Source organism: Euwallacea fornicatus, unplaced genomic scaffold (genome assembly GCF_040115645.1).
Source record: "Euwallacea fornicatus isolate EFF26 unplaced genomic scaffold, ASM4011564v1 scaffold_72, whole genome shotgun sequence".
Lineage (NCBI taxonomy): Eukaryota > Metazoa > Arthropoda > Insecta > Coleoptera > Curculionidae > Euwallacea > Euwallacea fornicatus.
Window position 1 is genome coordinate 637,480 of NW_027096040.1, and position 27,212 is coordinate 664,691.

Here is a 27,212-nt window from a genome sequence, read left to right on the forward strand (position 1 = left end):
TAAAAATAGGTACCAGATGTGTAAAAGTTGGCCCGGGAAGGCAGCACGCCTCTGCCTGGAGGTTCTGGCATTCTGGTACTTAAGATCTGGGAAGGGAGATTGCGGGGCTTTTTCTTTTTGATTTTTTGACAAGAACTCGAACAAATCGTTAGTAAATTCTTCGGGAAATAGAATAAAAAATATAGATACTTTGAATCAATACTCAGGGACTTAACTGAACCACAAAATTTATATAGTGGCTCGTTGTCAGTTAGTCCTTACTCGTCTGGCCAAATTAATTAGCAGCAGTTCAATAAATCGTTATTATTGTTTCGGGGTGTTAATTAATTGAAACCAGAACCCAGTGTCCCTGATCCTGTAAGATCAGGGTGGTCCTTCAATAGTCCAGTCAACGTTCAACGTGAGTTTCACATCAAGGACCAACATATTTTTTGGTCACTTCGAACCGGATACGACTGGATTGAATCAGTGCCTATAAAACACAGCTCACAAGTGGAACGAGAAACTACGCCAAAAACCAGGAAGAAGACCTCGGTGAGTCAGTTCCTTTATCACTCTTTTTCTCTTGAATTTACCTTACCTCGTAATTGCTCCATTTACCGATTCCCTCTTTAGAACAGTCATTTATTGTTTGAGATTGTCACAAAGTTGTATTGAATTGTTCGTAACTAAAGAAGGTGAAATTGGTGAGTCTCGATTGATAGCGTCAAGAACGTAACACATAACTTTGAATTTGAATCGTTTCGTTGATTTAACATTAGTCAAAAATGTCGGTAAAAGCAAAGAGAGGAAAAACTTTACAAAGTTCCGAAAAGTATCTTGGCTCGACAGAGTTACCCACAGAAAGCGGTGAATTTCGAGAACTTTCTTATGCTCGCACAGTACTAATCAAACGGTTGTCTCGCTTTGAACAGTACCTAACTGACAGTATAGATGTTAATGATACAATCTCTTGTGAAATACGCCTCAAGAGCATAGAGAAAGATCTTGAGGAATTCGATAGAATTCAAACTCGTTTAGAGTTTATGAATTCAATCGAAGAAGAAAATCGGCTTGAAACGGAATCAGCTTATTATGATGCAATTTCACAAGCAAAAAAGTTCATAAGATCGGTTAACACGGATCTCAGTGGAAATAGCATGCAATCAGGAAATTTAAAACCATTCGGAAAATTAGGAAAATTACCAGATTTAGGGTTACCCTCATTTTTTGGCAGCTGCGAAACGTGGTTTAGTTTTAAAAGTATTTTTGACTCGGTAGTACATAAGAGAACTGATTTAAGCGATACAGAAAAATTACTGTATCTAAAATTGTGTTGTAAGGGCGACGCGCTGAAACTAATAGATTCAATTGATATAATGCCTGAAAATTATTCAATAGCTTTAAATTTATTACAAAAACGTTACGAAAATAAAAAAGTTGTAGTTAAATTTCACGTGAAAAATATACTATTTAATTTACCGAACGCAAATAAAGAATCAGCGACAGCTATAAGGAAACTTGTAGATACAGTTCACCAACATATAGCTGCGTTGGAAAAATTAAAATTACCTGTCGACAAGTGGGATCCATTATTGAATACTTTAATTTTAAGCAAATTAGACGATAATACTAATCGTGAGTGGGAACGAACACAGTATCAAAATGAATGTCCTACGACTGAACAATTACTTGATTTCTTAACTGAAAAATGTTTTACGTTGGAATCATCAAGTAGTTTTTCAAGGCTTCAGTCACATAAATATGATAAAGGTACAACCGAAATCAGAAATCAGGAAAAAAGAATCGGATTCTCTTAGTTTAAAAATCAGTCATATGCTTTAACTGAAAGGATTAACAAAGATTGTTATTTGTGCAGCGGAAATCATTTAATTTACCAGTGCCCTCGGTTTACCCAACTGTCAGTATCTGAAAGGTATGAAGAAGTTCGAAAACATAAGTTGTGTAGTAATTGCTTACGAGTAGGTCATCGCAAACAGGAATGTAAGTCGAGCGGTTGCAAAAAATGCAATCAAACACACAATACAGCGCTACATTATGAGAAACGTCAAGGGGATGAGCGTGCTCAAAGCCTTAAGAACGACAGCAAAAGAGTATCCTCAGTACCCGCAGAAAGAAAAGATTTGCCAAAAGGTACATCCTCCATGACTGCTACTCAAAGTGTACGTAAGGAAAAGTGTTTTGGATCAACGGAGCGTCCAAGACTGACGAGCGATCAAAACGACGATGACGGCAACGAAAGTGTTGATTACTCATTATCTTTAGCCTCTGCTAGTTTGGGAAATAATCAAGTATTGCTATCAACCGCTATAATTTTGATTGTTGATGAAAGGGGAAATTGGCATAAGTGTAATGCGCTACTGGATTCTGGAAGCCAATCAAATTTAATAAGCGAAAGTCTGTGTAAAAAATTAAATTTAGGTTGCAAAAAAATCCAAATTCCCTTATCAGGCATCAGTCAAGTCGTTACGAAAATTAACAAACAAACTTCCACTAAAATCAAATCGAGATTTAATAACTTTTCGGCCAATTTAACATTTTTAGTTTTACCAACCCTTACTGAAAATTTACCTTTGTTTAAATTCTCTAAATCGTTGTTAAAGGTTCCAACCCATATTAATTTAGCCGATGAGAAATTTAATGAACCAAAACAAATCGACGTTTTACTAGGGGTAGACATATTTTACGACTTATTGGGCTCAGGGAAAATAAGATTAGGTAATAAGTTGCCGATATTACAAGAAACGTCCTTAGGATGGGTGATATCGGGAAATTTGGAAATTTTTAAAACACGTACTCAAAAAACGGTATGCAATTTATCAACGCGAATATCGAATAAAATGCTACATGACTCTCTAACCAAATTCTGGCACGTTGAGGAATTTGAGGAATCAAAAATTTTATCGAAAGAGGAAACCTACTGTGAAGAATACTTTACGCAAACCACGACCCGCGATAAAGATAACAACTTTATAGTTAGGTACCCCTTTAAATATGATGTAAACTTAGGTCTCGGAGATTCAAAAACCATAGCGTTAAAACGACTAATGTATTTGGAGAAAAAGCTAGCGAAGAACGAGGAATTAAAAAAGCAATATGTAGACTTTATGGCCGAGTACGAAGCCTTAGGTCACATGACGCGACAGGGATCAATCGAAGACGACGACTCTTTGTCAAGCAAGAGCTATTTTCTGCCCCACAGTGCGGTGGTGAAAAACTCAATCACCACAAAATGCCGTGTAGTTTTCGACGCAAGTTGCAAAACTACCACGGGAATTTCGCTAAATGATACCTTAATGGTTGGCCCGGTAGTACAAGACGAGCTGTATGCCATATTGTTACGGTTACGTCTTCGAAAAACAGTTTTAAGTGCAGACATCAAGATGATGTATAGATGCATAAAAATTGAGGAAAACGAACGAGAATTTCAGAAAATTTTGTGGCGGTCGAATGGTAAAGATCCTGTCGAAGTTTATAAACTGAACACAGTGACGTACGGCACATCGAGTGCACCCTTTCAAGCCACACGCTGTTTGGTAGAACTAGCAGAACAAAACATGAACATATATCCTCGAACATCGGAAATAATAAAACGTTCCTTCTATATGGACGACTTATTAGTTAGCGTGGATTCGGAAGCAGAGGCATGGGACATTTACCAAGAACTTAACGAAATAATGAACCAAGCCAATTTCAAACTAAGAAAATGGTCTTCAAATAGTGGAACTGTATTAAAGAAAATTCTAAAATCAAATGATAATGAAAACCTTGATAGCTTCATTCTTTCGCACAATGAGAAGGAATTGAAAACTTTGGGAATATCTTGGGATCCCGAACAAGATATTCTAAAGTATACGGTCAAGGTTAAGCTCGATGCAACCTGCGTGACAAAGAGAACCATTTTGTCAACCATCTCTGAGATCTTCGACCCTCTTGGTCTGATCGGGCCAGCAATGATTAGGGCCAAATTAATTATTCAATCACTATGGAAATTGCAACTCGATTGGGATCAAGAGGTCCCCAAGGAACTTAGACAACTGTGGCAGGACTTTGCAGCTCAACTAGAATGTTTAAACGAATGCAAGGTAGACAGGCACGTAATATTAGGCAACGCGATTCGGATTACATTATTCGGCTTCAGCGACAGCTCAGAAAAGGCCTACGGAGCATGTATCTATGTAGGATCAATAGACGACCTTGGCAATCACAATCTTCGACTTTTAACTGGGAAATCACGAGTAGCTCCAGTTAAAAAGCTGACGTTACCTCGACTCGAACTATTAGCCGCTCACCTGTTAGCTAAGCTAATGGATACTATGAAACGAATATTGGATATACCCATATCACACGTAAAATATTTTACAGACTCCAAAATTGTCCTGGCATGGATAAAAATCGAACCGTCCAACCTTAAAACATTTGTCGCTAATCGGGTGGCAAAAATCACGGAATTATCAAAAGAGGAGAATTGGGCCCATGTACCAAGCAAAGATAATCCTGCGGATGTAATCTCAAGGGGGCTAAGCCCAAAAGAGCTATTACAATGTGAACTCTGGTTCCACGGTCCTAATTTTTTACGCGAATCTCAGTCACAAATGGTAATAGAATCGGAAAACGAGGAAATTTCTTTAGATCGGTTACCGGAACTCAAAACGAACAGTTCTGTGGAAAACAAAATCATGACCCACGCTAGTATTGACAAACCCACCTTTGACATTTTTAGTAGATTCTCGACATTATTTAAACTTCGTCGCATAGTCGCATACATATGGCGATTTAAAGAACAAAGTCTAACGAAAACAAAAAACACGTCTTCCTGTTTGACCGTTGAAGAACTCAATGAAGCTCAAAGAATATTAATAAAATTGGCGCAACGTGATACGTTTCATAAAGAAATTAAAGAACTACACAAAAATAACAAAGTAGCTAGTGACAGCAAAATTTTAAGTCTAAACCCTTTCCTAGATTCCGTAGGAATCATTAGAGTGGGAGGACGATTAACAAATTCTGATTGTAGGTTTGATCAACGGCATCCAGTGATATTAGCATATAAGCATAAATTTACAGATCTAGTAATAATGGACGAACATATGAAACATTTGCACGCGGGGGTCCAGAACCTCCTATCAATAATACGTCTACAATATTGGATAGTTAATGGAAAAAATGCAATTAAGACTATTCTAAGTAGGTGTATAAGATGCTTTAAGGTAAAACCAAAACCATTAAAGTTCCTAATGGGTTCCCTCCCGGCTGCAAGGGTGACACCGTCACGACCTTTTTCGAATTGCGGAATAGATTATGCAGGACCCATATTAGTAAAGGAGGGTACGTTACGTAGATCTAAACGTGTAAAAACATACATTTGTATTTTTGTTTGTTTCGCTACGCGAGCAATACACATAGAGCTGGTTAGGGACCTCTCTACCGTTAGTTTTTTAAACGCGCTAGATCGGTTCTGTTCAAGGCGAGGAAAGCCCACTGATATCTACTCGGATAATGGCTCCAATTTCGTGGGGGCAAATAATCATTTTCTCGAACTTCAAGCATTACTAAACAATAAATTGCATGTCAATGCTGTATCGACACATTTAGCAAATGATCAAATCCGGTGGCATTTTTTACCAGCCCGTAGCGCTCATATGGGTGGATTATGGGAAGCGGCAGTTAAATCAACCAAATTTCACCTTCGCCGTGTTTTAGGAGATTCGGCTTTAGCCTATGAAGAGATGTATACCTTATTGGTAAAAATTGAAGCATGTCTAAACTCACGTCCACTAACGCCAACCTCTAACGATATAAATGACTATCTACCCCTTACTCCCGCGCATTTCCTTATTGGTGACTCACTGGTAAGCCCCCCTCAACACGATGTTAGAGATAGTCCCATATCTCAGTTGTCTCGATATGAACGTGTCCAACAATTGCAACAGCAATTCTGGAGTAACTGGGTTAAGGACTACCTAGCAAGTCTCCAAAATAGAAGTAAATGGAAAAAGTCGGCTGATAAATCTATAGAAATTGGATCCTTAGTACTGTTAGTTGAAGACAACCTGCCACCACTTCGATGGTCATTAGCCCGAGTTGTACAACTTCACAAAGGGAAGGACAATGTGATACGTGTAGTGACAGTGCGGTTGCCAAACGGAACAATATCAAAGAGAACAGTGTCCAAAATCTGCCCGTTACCTACGGGTGAGAATTAAAATTTAAGGAACTTAAAAAGTAGGGACTTTTTAACGGGGCCGGCATGTTAAGACGTAGGTCCATTTAAATAAGAAATAGATTAAGTTATAATTTAAGACCTTAAGTTACGCCTCTGTCCCGCAACTTATTTCCCAGTATTCTTCAGTAAACCAAACTACCTCAAGAAGGAAAAGGGCCGCTTAGTGCGGGGAGAGATATGTTCGTTCCCTTTTACGACGCAAGAAATTGGGATATCTACGATGAGCTAAGAAAGCTTATCGTGTATCCTAATAGAAGTGCGTCGTATAAGTACCCGACTAACGGTCACATTCCTTAAAAATAGGTACCAGATGTGTAAAAGTTGGCCCGGGAAGGCAGCACGCCTCTGCCTGGAGGTTCTGGCATTCTGGTACTTAAGATCTGGGAAGGGAGATTGCGGGGCTTTTTCTTTTTGATTTTTTGACAAGAACTCGAACAAATCGTTAGTAAATTCTTCGGGAAATAGAATAAAAAATATAGATACTTTGAATCAATACTCAGGGACTTAACTGAACCACAAAATTTATATAGTGGCTCGTTGTCAGTTAGTCCTTACTCGTCTGGCCAAATTAATTAGCAGCAGTTCAATAAATCGTTATTATTGTTTCGGGGTGTTAATTAATTGAAACCAGAACCCAGTGTCCCTGATCCTGTAAGATCAGGGTGGTCCTTCAATAGTCCAGTCAACGTTCAACGTGAGTTTCACATCAAGGACCAACAACGTGCTCAAACACACAACTTTTTTGACTTTTCGAGCTTTCTAGGTCGATAACTTCGGCAAATGAACTCAAAATTTCTTCAACGATGCCTCATATTAATCAGGTGGTCGAGATCATTAACATGACACAACACATCATCATTGAATCTTGTTGAGCTTCCAAGCTAAATAGTACTTTACGTGCTCAAACACACAACTTTTTTGAGTTTTCAAACTATGAAGCTCGATAACATCAGCAAATGAACTCCAAAGTTCTTCAACGATGACTCATATTAATCAAGTGGACGAGATCTTTAACATGACACAACACATCATAGTTGTATCTTGTTGAGATTCCAAGATAAATAGTACTTTACGTGCTCAAACACACAACTTTTTTGACTTTTCGAGCTTTCTAGGTCGATAACTTCGGCAAATGAAATCCAAAGTACTTCAACGATGACTCAAATTAATCAGCTTGCCGAGATCTTTAACATGACACAACATATCATGATTTAATCTTCTTGAGCTTCCAAGATAAATATTACTTTACGTGCTCAAGCACACAACTTTTTTGACTTTTCGAGCTTTGTAGGTCGAAAACTTCGGCAAATGAAATCCAAATTTCTTCAACGATGACTCATATTAATCAAGTGGACGAGATCTTTAACATGACACGATACATCATGATTGTATCTTGTTTAGCTTCCAAGATAAATAGTACTTTACGTGCTCAAACACACAACTTTTTTGACTTTTCGAGCTTTCTAGGTCGATAACTTCGGCAAATGAACTCAAAATTTCTTCAACGATGCCTCATATTAATCAGGTGGTCGAGATCATTAACATGACACAACACATCATGATTGAATCTTGTTGAGCTTCCAAGCTAAATAGTACTTTACGTGCCCAAACACACAACTTTTTTGACTTTTCGAGCTTTCTAGTTCGATAACTTCGGCAAATGAAATCCAAATTTCTTCAACGATGACTCATATTAATCAAGTGGACGAGATCTTTAACATCACAGAAAACATCATGATTGTATCTTGTTTAGCTTCCAAGATAAATATTACTTTACGTGCTCAAGCACACAACTTTTTTGACTTTTCGAGCTTTGTAGGTCGAAAACTTCGGCAAATGAAATCCAAATTTCTTCAACGATGACTTATATTAATCAGGTGATCGAGATCTTTAACATGACACATCACATCACGTTTGTATCTTGTTGAGCTTCCCAGATAAATAGTACTTTAAGTGCTCAAACACACAACTTTTTTTATTTTTCGAGCTTTCTAGGTCGATAACTTCGGCAAATGAAATCCAAATTTCTTCAACGATGACTCATATTAATCAAGTGGACGAGATCTTTAACATGACACGATACATCATGATTGTATCTTGTTTAGCTTCCAAGATAAATAGTACTTTACGTGCTCAAACACACAACTTTTTTGACTTTTCGAGCTTTCTAGGTCGATAACTTCGGCAAATGAAATGCAAATTTCTTCAACAAAGACTCATATTAATCAGGTGATCGAGATCTTTAACATGACAAATCACATCACGTTTGTATCTCGTTGAGCTTCCAAGATAAATAGTACTTTAAGTGCTCAAACACACAACTTTTGTAACTTTTCAAACTTTGTAACTCTATAATATCGGCAAATGAACTCCAAAGTTCTTCAACGATGACTCATATTAATCAAGTGGACGAGATATTTAACATGACTCAACACATCATGATTGTATCTTGTTGAGCTTCCAAGATAAATAGTACTTTACGTGCTCAAACACACAACTTTTTTGACTTTTCGAGCTTTCTAGGTCGATAACTTCGGCAAATGAAATGCAAATTTCTTCAACGATGCCTCATATTAATCAGGTGGTCGAGATCATTAACATGACACAACACATCATCATTGAATCTTGTTGAGCTTCCAAGCTAAATAGTACTTTACGTGCTCAAACACACAACTTTTTTGACTTTTCGAGCTTTCTAGTTCGATAACTTCGGCAAATGAAATCCAAATTTCTTCAACGATGACTCATATTAATCAAGTGGACGAGATCTTTAACATCACAGAAAACATCATGATTGTATCTTGTTTAGCTTCCAAGATAAATATTACTTTACGTGCTCAAGCACACAACTTTTTTGACTTTTCGAGCTTTGTAGGTCGAAAACTTCGGCAAATGAAATCCAAATTTCTTCAACGATGACTCATATTAATCAGCTTGACGAGATCTTTAACATGACACAACATATCATAATTGAATCTTCTTGAGCTTCCAAGATAAATAATACTTTACGTGCCCAAACACACAACTTTTTTGACTTTTCGAGGTTTGTAGGTCGATAACTTCGGCAAATGAAATCCAAATTTCTTCAACGATGACTCATATTAATCAAGTGGACGAGATCTTTAACATGACACGATACATCATGATTGTATCTTGTTTAGCTTCCAAGATAAATAGTACTTTACGTGCTCAAACACACAACTTTTTTGACTTTTCGAGCTTTCTAGGTCGATAACTTCGGCAAATGAAATCCAAATTTCTTCAACTATGACTCAAATTAATCAGCTTGACGAGATCTTTAACATGACACAACATATCATGATTGAATCTTCTTGAGCTTCCAAGATAAATAGTACTTTACGTGCTCAAACACACAACTTTTTTGACTTTTCGAGCTTTGTAGGTCGATAACTTCGGCAAATGAACTCAAAATTTCTTCAACTATGACTCAAATTAATCAGCTTGACGAGATCTTTAACATGACACAACATATCATGATTGAATCTTCTTGAGCTTCCAAGATAAATAATACTTTACGTGCTCAAACACACAACTGTTTTTATTTTTCGAACTTTCTAGGTCGATAACTTCGGCAAATGAAATCCAAATTTCTTCAACGATGACTTATATTAATCAGGTGATCGAGATCTTTAACATGACACATCACATCACGTTTGTATCTTGTTAAGCTTCCAAGATAAATAATACTTTACGTGCTCAAACACACAACTGTTTTTATTTTTCGAGCTTTCTAGGTCGATAACTTCGGCAAATGAAATCCAAATTTCTTCAACGATGACTTATATTAATCAGGTGATCGAGATCTTTAACATGATACATCACATCACGATTGAATCTTGTTGAGCTTCCAAGCTAAATAGTACTTTACGTGCCCAAACACACAACTTTTTTGACTTTTCGAGCTTTGTAGGTCGATAACTACGGCAAATGAACTCAAAATTTCTTCAACAATGACTCAAATTAATCAGCTTGACAAGATCTTTAACATGACACAACATATCATGATTGAATCTTCTTGAGCTTCCAAGATAAATAATACTTTACGTGCTCAAACACACAACTGTTTTTATTTTTCGAACTTTCTAGGTCGATAACTTCGGCAAATGAAATCCAAATTTCTTCAACGATGACTTATATTAATCAGGTGATCGAGATCTTTAACATGACACATCACATCACGTTTGTATCTTGTTAAGCTTCCAAGATAAATAATACTTTACGTGCTCAAACACACAACTGTTTTTATTTTTCGAGCTTTCTAGGTCGATAACTTCGGCAAATGAAATCCAAATTTCTTCAACGATGACTTATATTAATCAGGTGATCGAGATCTTTAACATGATACATCACATCACGATTGTATCTTGTTTAGCTTCCAAGATAAATACAACTTTAAGTGCTCAAACACACAACTTTTTTGACTTTTCGAGCTTTCTAGGTCGATAACTTCGGCAAATGAAATCCAAAGTACTTCAACGAAGACTCAAATTAATCAGCTTGACGAGATCTTTAACATGACACAACATATCATGATTGAATCTTCTTGAGCTTCCAAGATAAATAATACTTTACGTGCCCAAACACACAACTTTTTTGACTTTTCGAGGTTTGTAGGTCGATAACTTCGGCAAATGAACTCAAAATTTCTTCAACTATGACTCAAATTAATCAGCTTGACGAGATCTGTAACATGACACAACATATCATGATTGAATCTTCTTGAGCTTCCAAGATAAATAATACTTTACGTGCTCAAACACACAACTGTTTTTATTTTTCGAGCTTTCTAGGTCGATAACTTCGGCAAATGAAATCCAAATTTCTTCAACGATGACTTATATTAATCAGGTGATCGAGATCTTTAACATGACACATCACATCACGATTGTATCTTGTTGAGCTTCCAAGATAAATAGTACTTTAAGTGCTCAAACACACAACTTTTTTGACTTTTCGAGCTTTCTAGGTCGATAACTTCGGCAAATGAAATGCAAATTTCTTCAAAGATGACTTATATTAATCAAGTGGACGAGATCTTTAACATGACAAATCACATCACGTTTGTATCTCGTTGAGCTTCCAAGATAAATAGTACTTTAAGTGCTCAAACACACAACTTTTGTAACTTTTCAAACTTTGTAACTCTATAATATCGGCAAATGAACTCCAAAGTTCTTCAACGATGACTCATATTAATCAAGTGGACGAGATCATTAACATGACACAACACATCACGATTGTATCTTGTTGAGCTTCCAAGATAAATAGTACTTTACGTGCTCAAACACACAACTTTTTTGACTTTTCGAGCTTTCTAGGTCGATAACTTCGGCAAATGAAATGCAAATTTCTTCAACAAAGACTCATATTAATCAGGTGGTCGAGATCTTTAACATGACACATCACATCACGTTTGTATCTTGTTGAGCTTCCAAGATAAATAGTACTTTAAGTGCTCAAACACACAACTTTTTTTATTTTTCGAGCTTTCTAGGTCGATAACTTCGGCAAATGAAATCCAAATTTCTTCAACGATGACTCAAATTAATCAGCTTGCCGAGATCTTTAACATGACACAACATATCATGATTTAATCTTCTTGAGCTTCCAAGATAAATATTACTTTACGTGCTCAAGCACACAACTTTTTTGACTTTTCGAGCTTTGTAGGTCGAAAACTTCGGCGAATGAAATCCAAATTTCTTCAACGATGACTCATATTAATAAAGTGGACGAGATCTTTAACATGACACGATACATCATGATTGTATCTTGTTTAGCTTCCAAGATAAATAGTACTTTACGTGCTCAAACACACAACTTTTTTGACTTTTCGAGCTTTCTAGGTCGATAACTTCGGCAAATGAACTCAAAATTTCTTCAACGATGCCTCATATTAATCAGGTGGTCGAGATCATTAACATGACACAACACATCATCATTGAATCTTGTTGAGCTTCCAAGCTAAATAGTACTTTACGTGCTCAAACACACAACTTTTTTGACTTTTCGAGGTTTGTAGGTCGATAACTTCGGCAAATGAAATCCAAATTTCTTCAACGATGACTCATATTAATAAAGTGGACGAGATCTTTAACATGACACGATACATCATGATTGTATCTTGTTTAGCTTCCAAGATAAATAGTACTTTACGTGCTCAAACACACAACTTTTTTGACTTTTCGAGCTTTCTAGGTCGATAACTTCGGCAAATGAACTCAAAATTTCTTCAACGATGCCTCATATTAATCAGGTGGTCGAGATCATTAACATGACACAACACATCATGATTGAATCTTGTTGAGCTTCCAAGCTAAATAGTACTTTACGTGCCCAAACACACAACTTTTTTGACTTTTCGAGCTTTGTAGGTCGATAACTACGGCAAATGAACTCAAAATTTCTTCAACAATGACTCAAATTAATCAGCTTGACGAGATCTTTAACATGACACAACATATCATGATTGAATCTTCTTGAGCTTCCAAGATAAATAATACTTTACGTGCTCAAACACACAACTTTTATGAGTTTTCAAACTATGAAGCTCGATAACATCAGCAAATGAACTCCAAAGTTCTTCAACGATGACTCATATTAATCAAGTGGACGAGATCTTTAACATGACACAACACATCATAGTTGTATCTTGTTGAGATTCCAAGATAAATAGTACTTTACGTGCTCAAACACACAACTTTTTTGACTTTTCGAGCTTTCTAGTTCGATAACTTCGGCAAATGAAATCCAAATTTCTTCAACGATGACTCATATTAATCAAGTGGACGAGATCTTTAACATGACACGATACATCATGATTGTATCTTGTTTAGCTTCCAAGATAAATAGTACTTTACGTGCTCAAACACACAACTTTTTTGACTTTTCGAGCTTTCTAGGTCGATAACTTCGGCAAATGAACTCAAAATTTCTTCAACGATGCCTCATATTAATCAGGTGGTCGAGATCATTAACATGACACAACACATCATCATTGAATCTTGTTGAGCTTCCAAGCTAAATAGTACTTTACGTGCTCAAACACACAACTTTTTTGACTTTTCGAGGTTTGTAGGTCGATAACTTCGGCAAATGAAATCCAAATTTCTTCAACGATGACTCATATTAATAAAGTGGACGAGATCTTTAACATGACACGATACATCATGATTGTATCTTGTTTAGCTTCCAAGATAAATAGTACTTTACGTGCTCAAACACACAACTTTTTTGACTTTTCGAGCTTTCTAGGTCGATAACTTCGGCAAATGAACTCAAAATTTCTTCAACGATGCCTCATATTAATCAGGTGGTCGAGATCATTAACATGACACAACACATCATGATTGAATCTTGTTGAGCTTCCAAGCTAAATAGTACTTTACGTGCCCAAACACACAACTTTTTTGACTTTTCGAGCTTTGTAGGTCGATAACTACGGCAAATGAACTCAAAATTTCTTCAACAATGACTCAAATTAATCAGCTTGACGAGATCTTTAACATGACACAACATATCATGATTGAATCTTCTTGAGCTTCCAAGATAAATAATACTTTACGTGCTCAAACACACAACTTTTATGAGTTTTCAAACTATGAAGCTCGATAACATCAGCAAATGAACTCCAAAGTTCTTCAACGATGACTCATATTAATCAAGTGGACGAGATCTTTAACATGACACAACACATCACGTTTGTATCTTGTTGAGCTTCCCAGATAAATAGTACTTTAAGTGCTCAAACACACAACTTTTTTTATTTTTCGAGCTTTCTAGGTCGATAACTTCGGCAAATGAAATCCAAATTTCTTCAACGATGACTCATATTAATCAAGTGGACGAGATCTTTAACATGACACGATACATCATGATTGTATCTTGTTTAGCTTCCAAGATAAATAGTACTTTACGTGCTCAAACACACAACTTTTTTGACTTTTCGAGCTTTCTAGGTCGATAACTTCGGCAAATGAAATGCAAATTTCTTCAACAAAGACTCATATTAATCAGGTGATCGAGATCTTTAACATGACAAATCACATCACGTTTGTATCTCGTTGAGCTTCCAAGATAAATAGTACTTTAAGTGCTCAAACACACAACTTTTGTAACTTTTCAAACTTTGTAACTCTATAATATCGGCAAATGAACTCCAAAGTTCTTCAACGATGACTCATATTAATCAAGTGGACGAGATATTTAACATGACTCAACACATCATGATTGTATCTTGTTGAGCTTCCAAGATAAATAGTACTTTACGTGCTCAAACACACAACTTTTTTGACTTTTCGAGCTTTCTAGGTCGATAACTTCGGCAAATTAAATGCAAATTTCTTCAACGATGCCTCATATTAATCAGGTGGTCGAGATCATTAACATGACACAACACATCATCATTGAATCTTGTTGAGCTTCCAAGCTAAATAGTACTTTACGTGCTCAAACACACAACTTTTTTGACTTTTCGAGCTTTCTAGTTCGATAACTTCGGCAAATGAAATCCAAATTTCTTCAACGATGACTCATATTAATCAAGTGGACGAGATCTTTAACATCACAGAAAACATCATGATTGTATCTTGTTTAGCTTCCAAGATAAATATTACTTTACGTGCTCAAGCACACAACTTTTTTGACTTTTCGAGCTTTGTAGGTCGAAAACTTCGGCAAATGAAATCCAAATTTCTTCAACGATGACTCATATTAATCAGCTTGACGAGATCTTTAACATGACACAACATATCATAATTGAATCTTCTTGAGCTTCCAAGATAAATAATACTTTACGTGCCCAAACACACAACTTTTTTGACTTTTCGAGGTTTGTAGGTCGATAACTTCGGCAAATGAAATCCAAATTTCTTCAACGATGACTCATATTAATCAAGTGGACGAGATCTTTAACATGACACGATACATCATGATTGTATCTTGTTTAGCTTCCAAGATAAATAGTACTTTACGTGCTCAAACACACAACTTTTTTGACTTTTCGAGCTTTCTAGGTCGATAACTTCGGCAAATGAAATCCAAATTTCTTCAACTATGACTCAAATTAATCAGCTTGACGAGATCTTTAACATGACACAACATATCATGATTGAATCTTCTTGAGCTTCCAAGATAAATAGTACTTTACGTGCTCAAACACACAACTTTTTTGACTTTTCGAGCTTTGTAGGTCGATAACTTCGGCAAATGAACTCAAAATTTCTTCAACTATGACTCAAATTAATCAGCTTGACGAGATCTTTAACATGACACAACATATCATGATTGAATCTTCTTGAGCTTCCAAGATAAATAATACTTTACGTGCTCAAACACACAACTGTTTTTATTTTTCGAACTTTCTAGGTCGATAACTTCGGCAAATGAAATCCAAATTTCTTCAACGATGACTTATATTAATCAGGTGATCGAGATCTTTAACATGACACATCACATCACGTTTGTATCTTGTTAAGCTTCCAAGATAAATAATACTTTACGTGCTCAAACACACAACTGTTTTTATTTTTCGAGCTTTCTAGGTCGATAACTTCGGCAAATGAAATCCAAATTTCTTCAACGATGACTTATATTAATCAGGTGATCGAGATCTTTAACATGATACATCACATCACGATTGAATCTTGTTGAGCTTCCAAGCTAAATAGTACTTTACGTGCCCAAACACACAACTTTTTTGACTTTTCGAGCTTTGTAGGTCGATAACTACGGCAAATGAACTCAAAATTTCTTCAACAATGACTCAAATTAATCAGCTTGACAAGATCTTTAACATGACACAACATATCATGATTGAATCTTCTTGAGCTTCCAAGATAAATAATACTTTACGTGCTCAAACACACAACTGTTTTTATTTTTCGAACTTTCTAGGTCGATAACTTCGGCAAATGAAATCCAAATTTCTTCAACGATGACTTATATTAATCAGGTGATCGAGATCTTTAACATGACACATCACATCACGTTTGTATCTTGTTAAGCTTCCAAGATAAATAATACTTTACGTGCTCAAACACACAACTGTTTTTATTTTTCGAGCTTTCTAGGTCGATAACTTCGGCAAATGAAATCCAAATTTCTTCAACGATGACTTATATTAATCAGGTGATCGAGATCTTTAACATGATACATCACATCACGATTGTATCTTGTTTAGCTTCCAAGATAAATACAACTTTAAGTGCTCAAACACACAACTTTTTTGACTTTTCGAGCTTTCTAGGTCGATAACTTCGGCAAATGAAATCCAAAGTACTTCAACGAAGACTCAAATTAATCAGCTTGACGAGATCTTTAACATGACACAACATATCATGATTGAATCTTCTTGAGCTTCCAAGATAAATAATACTTTACGTGCCCAAACACACAACTTTTTTGACTTTTCGAGGTTTGTAGGTCGATAACTTCGGCAAATGAACTCAAAATTTCTTCAACTATGACTCAAATTAATCAGCTTGACGAGATCTGTAACATGACACAACATATCATGATTGAATCTTCTTGAGCTTCCAAGATAAATAATACTTTACGTGCTCAAACACACAACTGTTTTTATTTTTCGAGCTTTCTAGGTCGATAACTTCGGCAAATGAAATCCAAATTTCTTCAACGATGACTTATATTAATCAGGTGATCGAGATCTTTAACATGACACATCACATCACGATTGTATCTTGTTGAGCTTCCAAGATAAATAGTACTTTAAGTGCTCAAACACACAACTTTTTTGACTTTTCGAGCTTTCTAGGTCGATAACTTCGGCAAATGAAATGCAAATTTCTTCAAAGATGACTTATATTAATCAAGTGGACGAGATCTTTAACATGACAAATCACATCACGTTTGTATCTCGTTGAGCTTCCAAGATAAATAGTACTTTAAGTGCTCAAACACACAACTTTTGTAACTTTTCAAACTTTGTAACTCTATAATATCGGCAAATGAACTCCAAAGTTCTTCAACGATGACTCATATTAATCAAGTGGACGAGATCATTAACATGACACAACACATCACGATTGTATCTTGTTGAGCTTCCAAGATAAATAGTACTTTACGTGCTCAAACACACAACTTTTTTGACTTTTCGAGCTTTCTAGGTCGATAACTTCGGCAAATGAAATGCAAATTTCTTCAACAAAGACTCATATTAATCAGGTGGTCGAGATCTTTAACATGACACATCACATCACGTTTGTATCTTGTTGAGCTTCCAAGATAAATAGTACTTTAAGTGCTCAAACACACAACTTTTTTTATTTTTCGAGCTTTCTAGGTCGATAACTTCGGCAAATGAAATCCAAATTTCTTCAACGATGACTCAAATTAATCAGCTTGCCGAGATCTTTAACATGACACAACATATCATGATTTAATCTTCTTGAGCTTCCAAGATAAATATTACTTTACGTGCTCAAGCACACAACTTTTTTGACTTTTCGAGCTTTGTAGGTCGAAAACTTCGGCGAATGAAATCCAAATTTCTTCAACGATGACTCATATTAATAAAGTGGACGAGATCTTTAACATGACACGATACATCATGATTGTATCTTGTTTAGCTTCCAAGATAAATAGTACTTTACGTGCTCAAACACACAACTTTTTTGACTTTTCGAGCTTTCTAGGTCGATAACTTCGGCAAATGAACTCAAAATTTCTTCAACGATGCCTCATATTAATCAGGTGGTCGAGATCATTAACATGACACAACACATCATCATTGAATCTTGTTGAGCTTCCAAGCTAAATAGTACTTTACGTGCTCAAACACACAACTTTTTTGACTTTTCGAGGTTTGTAGGTCGATAACTTCGGCAAATGAAATCCAAATTTCTTCAACGATGACTCATATTAATAAAGTGGACGAGATCTTTAACATGACACGATACATCATGATTGTATCTTGTTTAGCTTCCAAGCTAAATAGTACTTTACGTGCCCAAACACACAACTTTTTTGACTTTTCGAGCTTTGTAGGTCGATAACTACGGCAAATGAACTCAAAATTTCTTCAACAATGACTCAAATTAATCAGCTTGACGAGATCTTTAACATGACACAACATATCATGATTGAATCTTCTTGAGCTTCCAAGATAAATAATACTTTACGTGCTCAAACACACAACTTTTATGAGTTTTCAAACTATGAAGCTCGATAACATCAGCAAATGAACTCCAAAGTTCTTCAACGATGACTCATATTAATCAAGTGGACGAGATCTTTAACATGACACAACACATCATAGTTGTATCTTGTTGAGATTCCAAGATAAATAGTACTTTACGTGCTCAAACACACAACTTTTTTGACTTTTCGAGCTTTCTAGTTCGATAACTTCGGCAAATGAAATCCAAATTTCTTCAACGATGACTCATATTAATCAAGTGGACGAGATCTTTAACATGACACGATACATCATGATTGTATCTTGTTTAGCTTCCAAGATAAATAGTACTTTACGTGCTCAAACACACAACTTTTTTGACTTTTCGAGCTTTCTAGGTCGATAACTTCGGCAAATGAACTCAAAATTTCTTCAACGATGCCTCATATTAATCAGGTGGTCGAGATCATTAACATGACACAACACATCATCATTGAATCTTGTTGAGCTTCCAAGCTAAATAGTACTTTACGTGCTCAAACACACAACTTTTTTGACTTTTCGAGGTTTGTAGGTCGATAACTTCGGCAAATGAAATCCAAATTTCTTCAACGATGACTCATATTAATAAAGTGGACGAGATCTTTAACATGACACGATACATCATGATTGTATCTTGTTTAGCTTCCAAGATAAATAGTACTTTACGTGCTCAAACACACAACTTTTTTGACTTTTCGAGCTTTCTAGGTCGATAACTTCGGCAAATGAACTCAAAATTTCTTCAACGATGCCTCATATTAATCAGGTGGTCGAGATCATTAACATGACACAACACATCATGATTGAATCTTGTTGAGCTTCCAAGCTAAATAGTACTTTACGTGCCCAAACACACAACTTTTTTGACTTTTCGAGCTTTGTAGGTCGATAACTACGGCAAATGAACTCAAAATTTCTTCAACAATGACTCAAATTAATCAGCTTGACGAGATCTTTAACATGACACAACATATCATGATTGAATCTTCTTGAGCTTCCAAGATAAATAATACTTTACGTGCTCAAACACACAACTTTTATGAGTTTTCAAACTATGAAGCTCGATAACATCAGCAAATGAACTCCAAAGTTCTTCAACGATGACTCATATTAATCAAGTGGACGAGATCTTTAACATGACACAACACATCATAGTTGTATCTTGTTGAGATTCCAAGATAAATAGTACTTTACGTGCTCAAACACACAACTTTTTTGACTTTTCGAGCTTTCTAGTTCGATAACTTCGGCAAATGAAATCCAAATTTCTTCAACGATGACTCATATTAATCAAGTGGACGAGATCTTTAACATCACAGAAAACATCATGATTGTATCTTGTTTAGCTTCCAAGATAAATATTACTTTACGTGCTCAAGCACACAACTTTTTTGACTTTTCGAGCTTTGTAGGTCGAAAACTTCGGCAAATGAAATCCAAATTTCTTCAACGATGACTCATATTAATAAAGTGGACGAGATCTTTAACATGACACGATACATCATGATTGTATCTTGTTTAGCTTCCAAGATAAATAGTACTTTACGTGCTCAAACACACAACTTTTTTGACTTTTCGAGCTTTCTAGGTCGATAACTTCGGCAAATGAAATGCAAATTTCTTCAACTATGACTCAAATTTATCAGCTTGACGAGATCTTTAACATGACACAACATATCATGATTGAATCTTCTTGAGCTTCCAAGATAAATAATACTTTACGTGTTCAAACACACAACTTTTTTGACTTTTCGAGGTTTGTAGGTCGATAACTTCGGCAAATGAACTCAAAATTTCTTCAACTATGACTCAAATTAATCAGCTTGACGAGATCTTTAACATGACATAACATATCATGATTGAATCTTCTTGAGCTTCCAAGATAAATAATACTTTACGTGCTCAAACACACAACTGTTTTTATTTTTCGAACTTTCTAGGTCGATAACTTCGGCAAATGAAATCCAAATTTCTTCAACGATGACTTATATTAATCAGGTGATCGAGATCTTTAACATGACACATCACATCACGTTTGTATCTTGTTAAGCTTCCAAGATAAATAATACTTTACGTGCTCAAACACACAACTGTTTTTATTTTTCGAGCTTTCTAGGTCGATAACTTCGGCAAATGAAATCCAAATTTCTTCAACGATGACTTATATTAATCAGGTGATCGAGATTTTTAACATGACACATCACATCACGATTGTATCTTGTTGATCTTCCCAGATAAATAGTACTTTAAGTGCTCAAACACACAACTTTTTTTATTTTTCGAGCTTTCTAGGTCGATAACTTCGGCAAATGAAATCCAAATTTCTTCAACGATGACTTATATTAATCAGGTGATCGAGATCCTTAACATGACACATCACATCACGATTGTATCTTGTTGAGCTTCCAAGATAAATAGTACTTTAAGTGCTCAAACACACAACTTTTTTGACTTTTCGAGCTTTCTAGGTCGATAACTTCGGCAAATGAAATCCAAAGTACTTCAACGATGACTCAAATTAATCAGCTTGACGAGATCTTTAACATGACACAACATATCATGATTTAATCTTCTTGAGCTTCCAAGATAAATATTACTTTACGTGCTCAAGCACACAACTTTTTTGACTTTTCGAGCTTTGTAGGTCGAAAACTTCGGCAAATGAAATCCAAATTTCTTCAACGATGACTCATATTAATCAGGTGGTCGAGATCTTTAACATGACACATCACATCACGTTTGTATCTTGTTGAGCTTCCAAGATAAATAGTACTTTAAGTGCTCAAACACACAACTTTTTTGACTTTTCGAGCTTTCTAGGTCGATAACTTCGGCAAATGAACTCAAAATTTCTTCATCGATGCCTCATATTAATCAAGTGGTCGAGATCTTTAACATGACACAACACATCATGGTTGTATCTTGTTTAGCTTCCAAGATAAATAGTACTTTACGTGCTCAAACACACAACTTTTTTGACTTTTCGAGCTTTCTAGGTCGATAACTTCGGCAAATGAAATCCAAGGTACTTCAACGATGACTCAAATTAATCAGCTTGACGAGATCTTTAACATGACACAACATATCATGATTTAATCTTCTTGAGCTTCCAAGATAAATATTACTTTACGTGCTCAAGCACACAACTTTTTTGACTTTTCGAGCTTTGTAGGTCGAAAACTTCGGCAAATGAAATCCAAATTTCTTCAACGATGACTTATATTAATCAGGTGATCGAGATCTTTAACATGACACATCACATCACGATTGTATCTTGTTGAGCTTCCCAGATAAATAGTACTTTAAGTGCTCAAACACACAACTTTTTTTATTTTTCGAGCTTTCTAGGTCGATAACTTCGGCAAATGAAATCCAAGGTACTTCAACGATGACTCATATTAATCAAGTGGACGAGATCTTTAACATGACACAACATATCATGATTGAATCTTCTTGAGCTTCAAAGATAAATAGTACTTTACGTGTTCAAACACACAACTTTTTTTACTTTTCGAGCTTTCTAGGTCGATAACTTCGGCAAATGAAATCCAAAGTACTTCAACGATGACTCAAATTAATCAGCTTGACGAGATCTTTAACATGACACAACATATCATGATTTAATCTTCTTGAGCTTCCAAGATAAATATTACTTTACGTGCTCAAGCACACAACTTTTTTGACTTTTCGAGCTTTCTAGGTCGATAACTTCGGCAAATGAAATCCAAATTTCTTCAACGATGACTCATATTAATCAAGTGGACGAGATCTTTAACATGACACAACATATTATGATTGAATCTTCTTGAGCTTCCAAGATAAATAGTACTTTACGTGTTCAAACACACAACTTTTTTGACTTTTCGAGCTTTCTAGGTCGATAACTTCGGCAAATGAAATCCAAATTTCTTCAACGATGACTTATATTAATCAGGTGATCGAGATCTTTAACATGACACATCACATCACGATTGTATCTTGTTGAGCTTCCCAGATAAATAGTACTTTAAGTGCTCAAACACACAACTTTTTTTATTTTTCGAGCTTTCTAGGTCGATAACTTCGGCAAATGAAATCCAAGGTACTTCAACGATGACTCATATTAATCAAGTGGACGAGATCTTTAACATGACACAACATATCATGATTGAATCTTCTTGAGCTTCCAAGATAAATAGTACTTTACGTGTTCAAACACACAACTTTTTTGACTTTTCGAGCTTTCTAGGTCGATAACTTCGGCAAATGAAATCCAAAGTACTTCAACGATGACTCAAATTAATCAGCTTGACGAGATCTTTAACATGACACAACATATCATGATTTAATCTTCTTGAGCTTCCAAGATAAATATTACTTTACGTGCTCAAGCACACAACTTTTTTGACTTTTCGAGCTTTCTAGGTCGATAACTTCGGCAAATGAAATGCAAATTTCTTCAACTATGACTCAAATTTATCAGCTTGACGAGATCTTTAACATGACACAACATATCATGATTGAATCTTCTTGAGCTTCCAAGATAAATAGTACTTTACGTGTTCAAACACACAACTTTTTTGACTTTTCGAGGTTTCTAGGTCGATAACTTCGGCAAATGAAATCCAAAGTACTTCAACGATGACTCAAATTAATCAGCTTGACGAGATCTTTAACATGACACAACATATCATGATTTAATCTTCTTGAGCTTCCAAGATAAATATTACTTTACGTGCTCAAGCACACAACTTTTTTGACTTTTCGAGCTTTCTAGGTCGATAACTTCGTCAAATGAACTCAAAATTTCTTCAACGATGACTCAAATTAATCAGCTTGACGAGATCTTTAACATGACACAACATATCATGATTGAATCTTCTTGAGCTTCCAAGATAAATAATACTTTACGTGCTCAAACACACAACTGTTTTTATTTTTCGAGCTTTCTAGGTCGATAACTTCGGCAAATGATATCCAAATTTCTTCAACGATGACTCATATTAATCAAGTGGACGAGATCTTTAACATGACAGAAAACATCATGATTGAATCTTGTTGAGCTTCCAAGATAAATAATACTTTACGTGCTCAAACACATAACTTTTTTTATTTTTCGAGCTTTCTAGGTCGATAACTTCGGCAAATGAAATCCAAATCTCTTCAACGATGACTCATATTAATCAAGTGGACGAGATCTTTAACATGACACGATACATCATGATTGTATCTTGTTTAGCTTCCAAGATAAATAGTACTTTACGTGCTCAAACACACAACTTTTTTGACTTTTCGAGCTTTCTAGGTCGATAACTTCGGCAAATGAAATGCAAATTTCTTCAACAAAGACTCATATTAATCAGGTGATCGAGATCTTTAACATGACAAATCACATCACGTTTGTATCTCGTTGAGCTTCCAAGATAAATAGTACTTTAAGTGCTCAAACACACAACTTTTGTAACTTTTCAAACTTTGTCACTCTATAATATCGGCAAATGAACTCCAAAGTTCTTCAACGATGAGTCATATTAATCAAGTGGACGAGATATTTAACATGACTCAACACATCATGATTGTATCTTGTTGAGCTTCCAAGATAAATAGTACTTTACGTGCTCAAACACACAACTTTTTTGACTTTTCGAGCTTTCTAGGTCGATAACTTCGGCAAATGAAATGCAAATTTCTTCAACAAAGACTCATATTAATCAGGTGATCGAGATCTTTAACATGACAAATCACATCACGTTTGTATCTCGTTGAGCTTCCAAGATAAATATTACTTTACGTGCTCAAGCACACAACTTTTTTGACTTTTCGAGCTTTCTAGGTCGATAACTTCGGCAAATGAAATGCAAATTTCTTCAACTATGACTCAAATTTATCAGCTTGACGAGATCTTTAACATGACACAACATATCATGGTTGAATCTTCTTGAGCTTCCAAGATAAATAATACTTTACGTGCTCAAACACACAACTTTTTTGACTTTTCGAGGTTTGTAGGTCGATAACTTCGGCAAATGAACTCAAAATTTCTTCAACGATGACTCAAATTAATCAGCTTGACGAGATCTTTAACATGACACAACATATCATGATTGAATCTTCTTGAGCTTCCAAGATAAATAATACTTTACGTGCTCAAACACACAACTTTTTTGACTTTTCGAGGTTTGTAGGTCGATAACTTCGGCAAATGAACTCAAAATTTCTTCAACTATGACTCAAATTTATCAGCTTAACGAGATCTTTAACATGACACAACATATCATGATTGAATCTTCTTGAGCTTCCAAGATAAATAATACTTTACGTGCTCAAACACACAACTTTTTTGACTTTTCGAGCTTTCTAGGTCGATAACTTCGGCAAATGAACTCAAAATTTCTTCAACGATGACTCATATGTATCAAGTGGAAGAGATCTTTAACATGACACAACACATCATGGTTGTATCTTGTTGAGCTTCCAAGATAAATAGTACTTTACGTGCTCAAACACACAACTTTTTTGACTTTTCGAGCTTTCTAGGTCGATAACTTCGGCAAATGAAATCCAAAGTACTTCAACGATGACTCAAATTAATCAGCTTGCCGAGATCTTTAACATGACACAACATATCATGATTTAATCTTCTTGAGCTTCCAAGATAAATATTACTTTACGTGCTCAAGCACACAACTTTTTTGACTTTTCGAGCTTTGTAGGTCGAAAACTTCGGCAAATGAAATCCAAATTTCTTCAACGATGACTCATATTAATCAAGTGGACGAGATCTTTAACATGACACGATACATCATGATTGTATCTTGTTTAGCTTCCAAGATAAATAGTACTTTACGTGCTCAAACACACAACTTTTTTGACTTTTCGAGCTTTCTAGGTCGATAACTTCGGCAAATGAACTCAAAATTTCTTCAACGATGCCTCATATTAATCAGGTGGTCGAGATCATTAACATGACACAACACATCATCATTGAATCTTGTTGAGCTTCCAAGCTAAATAGTACTTTACGTGCTCAAACACACAACTTTGTTGACTTTTCGAGGTTTGTAGGTCGATAACTTCGGCAAATGAAATCCAAATTTCTTCAACGATGACTCATATTAATAAAGTGGACGAGATCTTTAACATGACACGATACATCATGATTGTATCTTGTTTAGCTTCCAAGATAAATAGTACTTTACGTGCTCAAACACACAACTTTTTTGACTTTTCGAGCTTTCTAGGTCGATAACTTCGGCAAATGAACTCAAAATTTCTTCAACGATGCCTCATATTAATCAGGTGGTCGAGATCATTAACATGACACAACACATCATGATTGAATCTTGTTGAGCTTCCAAGCTAAATAGTACTTTACGTGCCCAAACACACAACTTTTTTGACTTTTCGAGCTTTGTAGGTCGATAACTACGGCAAATGAACTCAAAATTTCTTCAACAATGACTCAAATTAATCAGCTTGACGAGATCTTTAACATGACACAACATATCATGATTGAATCTTCTTGAGCTTCCAAGATAAATAATACTTTACGTGCTCAAACACACAACTTTTATGAGTTTTCAAACTATGAAGCTCGATAACATCAGCAAATGAACTCCAAAGTTCTTCAACGATGACTCATATTAATCAAGTGGACGAGATCTTTAACATGACACAACACATCATAGTTGTATCTTGTTGAGATTCCAAGATAAATAGTACTTTACGTGCTCAAACACACAACTTTTTTGACTTTTCGAGCTTTCTAGTTCGATAACTTCGGCAAATGAAATCCAAATTTCTTCAACGATGACTCATATTAATCAAGTGGACGAGATCTTTAACATCACAGAAAACATCATGATTGTATCTTGTTTAGCTTCCAAGATAAATATTACTTTACGTGCTCAAGCACACAACTTTTTTGACTTTTCGAGCTTTGTAGGTCGAAAACTTCGGCAAATGAAATCCAAATTTCTTCAACGATGACTCATATTAATAAAGTGGACGAGATCTTTAACATGACACGATACATCATGATTGTATCTTGTTTAGCTTCCAAGATAAATAGTACTTTACGTGCTCAAACACACAACTTTTTTGACTTTTCGAGCTTTCTAGGTCGATAACTTCGGCAAATGAAATGCAAATTTCTTCAACTATGACTCAAATTTATCAGCTTGACGAGATCTTTAACATGACACAACATATCATGATTGAATCTTCTTGAGCTTCCAAGATAAATAATACTTTACGTGTTCAAACACACAACTTTTTTGACTTTTCGAGGTTTGTAGGTCGATAACTTCGGCAAATGAACTCAAAATTTCTTCAACTATGACTCAAATTAATCAGCTTGACGAGATCTTTAACATGACATAACATATCATGATTGAATCTTCTTGAGCTTCCAAGATAAATAATACTTTACGTGCTCAAACACACAACTGTTTTTATTTTTCGAACTTTCTAGGTCGATAACTTCGGCAAATGAAATCCAAATTTCTTCAACGATGACTTATATTAATCAGGTGATCGAGATCTTTAACATGACACATCACATCACGTTTGTATCTTGTTAAGCTTCCAAGATAAATAATACTTTACGTGCTCAAACACACAACTGTTTTTATTTTTCGAGCTTTCTAGGTCGATAACTTCGGCAAATGAAATCCAAATTTCTTCAACGATGACTTATATTAATCAGGTGATCGAGATTTTTAACATGACACATCACATCACGATTGTATCTTGTTGATCTTCCCAGATAAATAGTACTTTAAGTGCTCAAACACACAACTTTTTTTA

At 35.4% G+C, this 27,212-nt stretch overlaps 1 protein-coding gene across 1 annotated transcript; it reads left to right on the forward strand.

The window, feature by feature from the left end:
• Positions 1-767: 767 nt before the first annotated feature.
• On the forward strand, positions 768-6,920 carry LOC136349959 (uncharacterized; the record flags this gene model as incomplete). Its single annotated transcript, XM_066301531.1, has 6 exons — positions 768-1,798; positions 1,859-6,195; positions 6,372-6,482; positions 6,530-6,595; positions 6,757-6,783; positions 6,858-6,920. Coding segments are annotated over exons 1-6 (5,635 nt in total), but the record flags the coding sequence as incomplete, so codon positions are not given.
• Between the last annotated feature and the right edge of the window lie 20,292 nt (positions 6,921-27,212).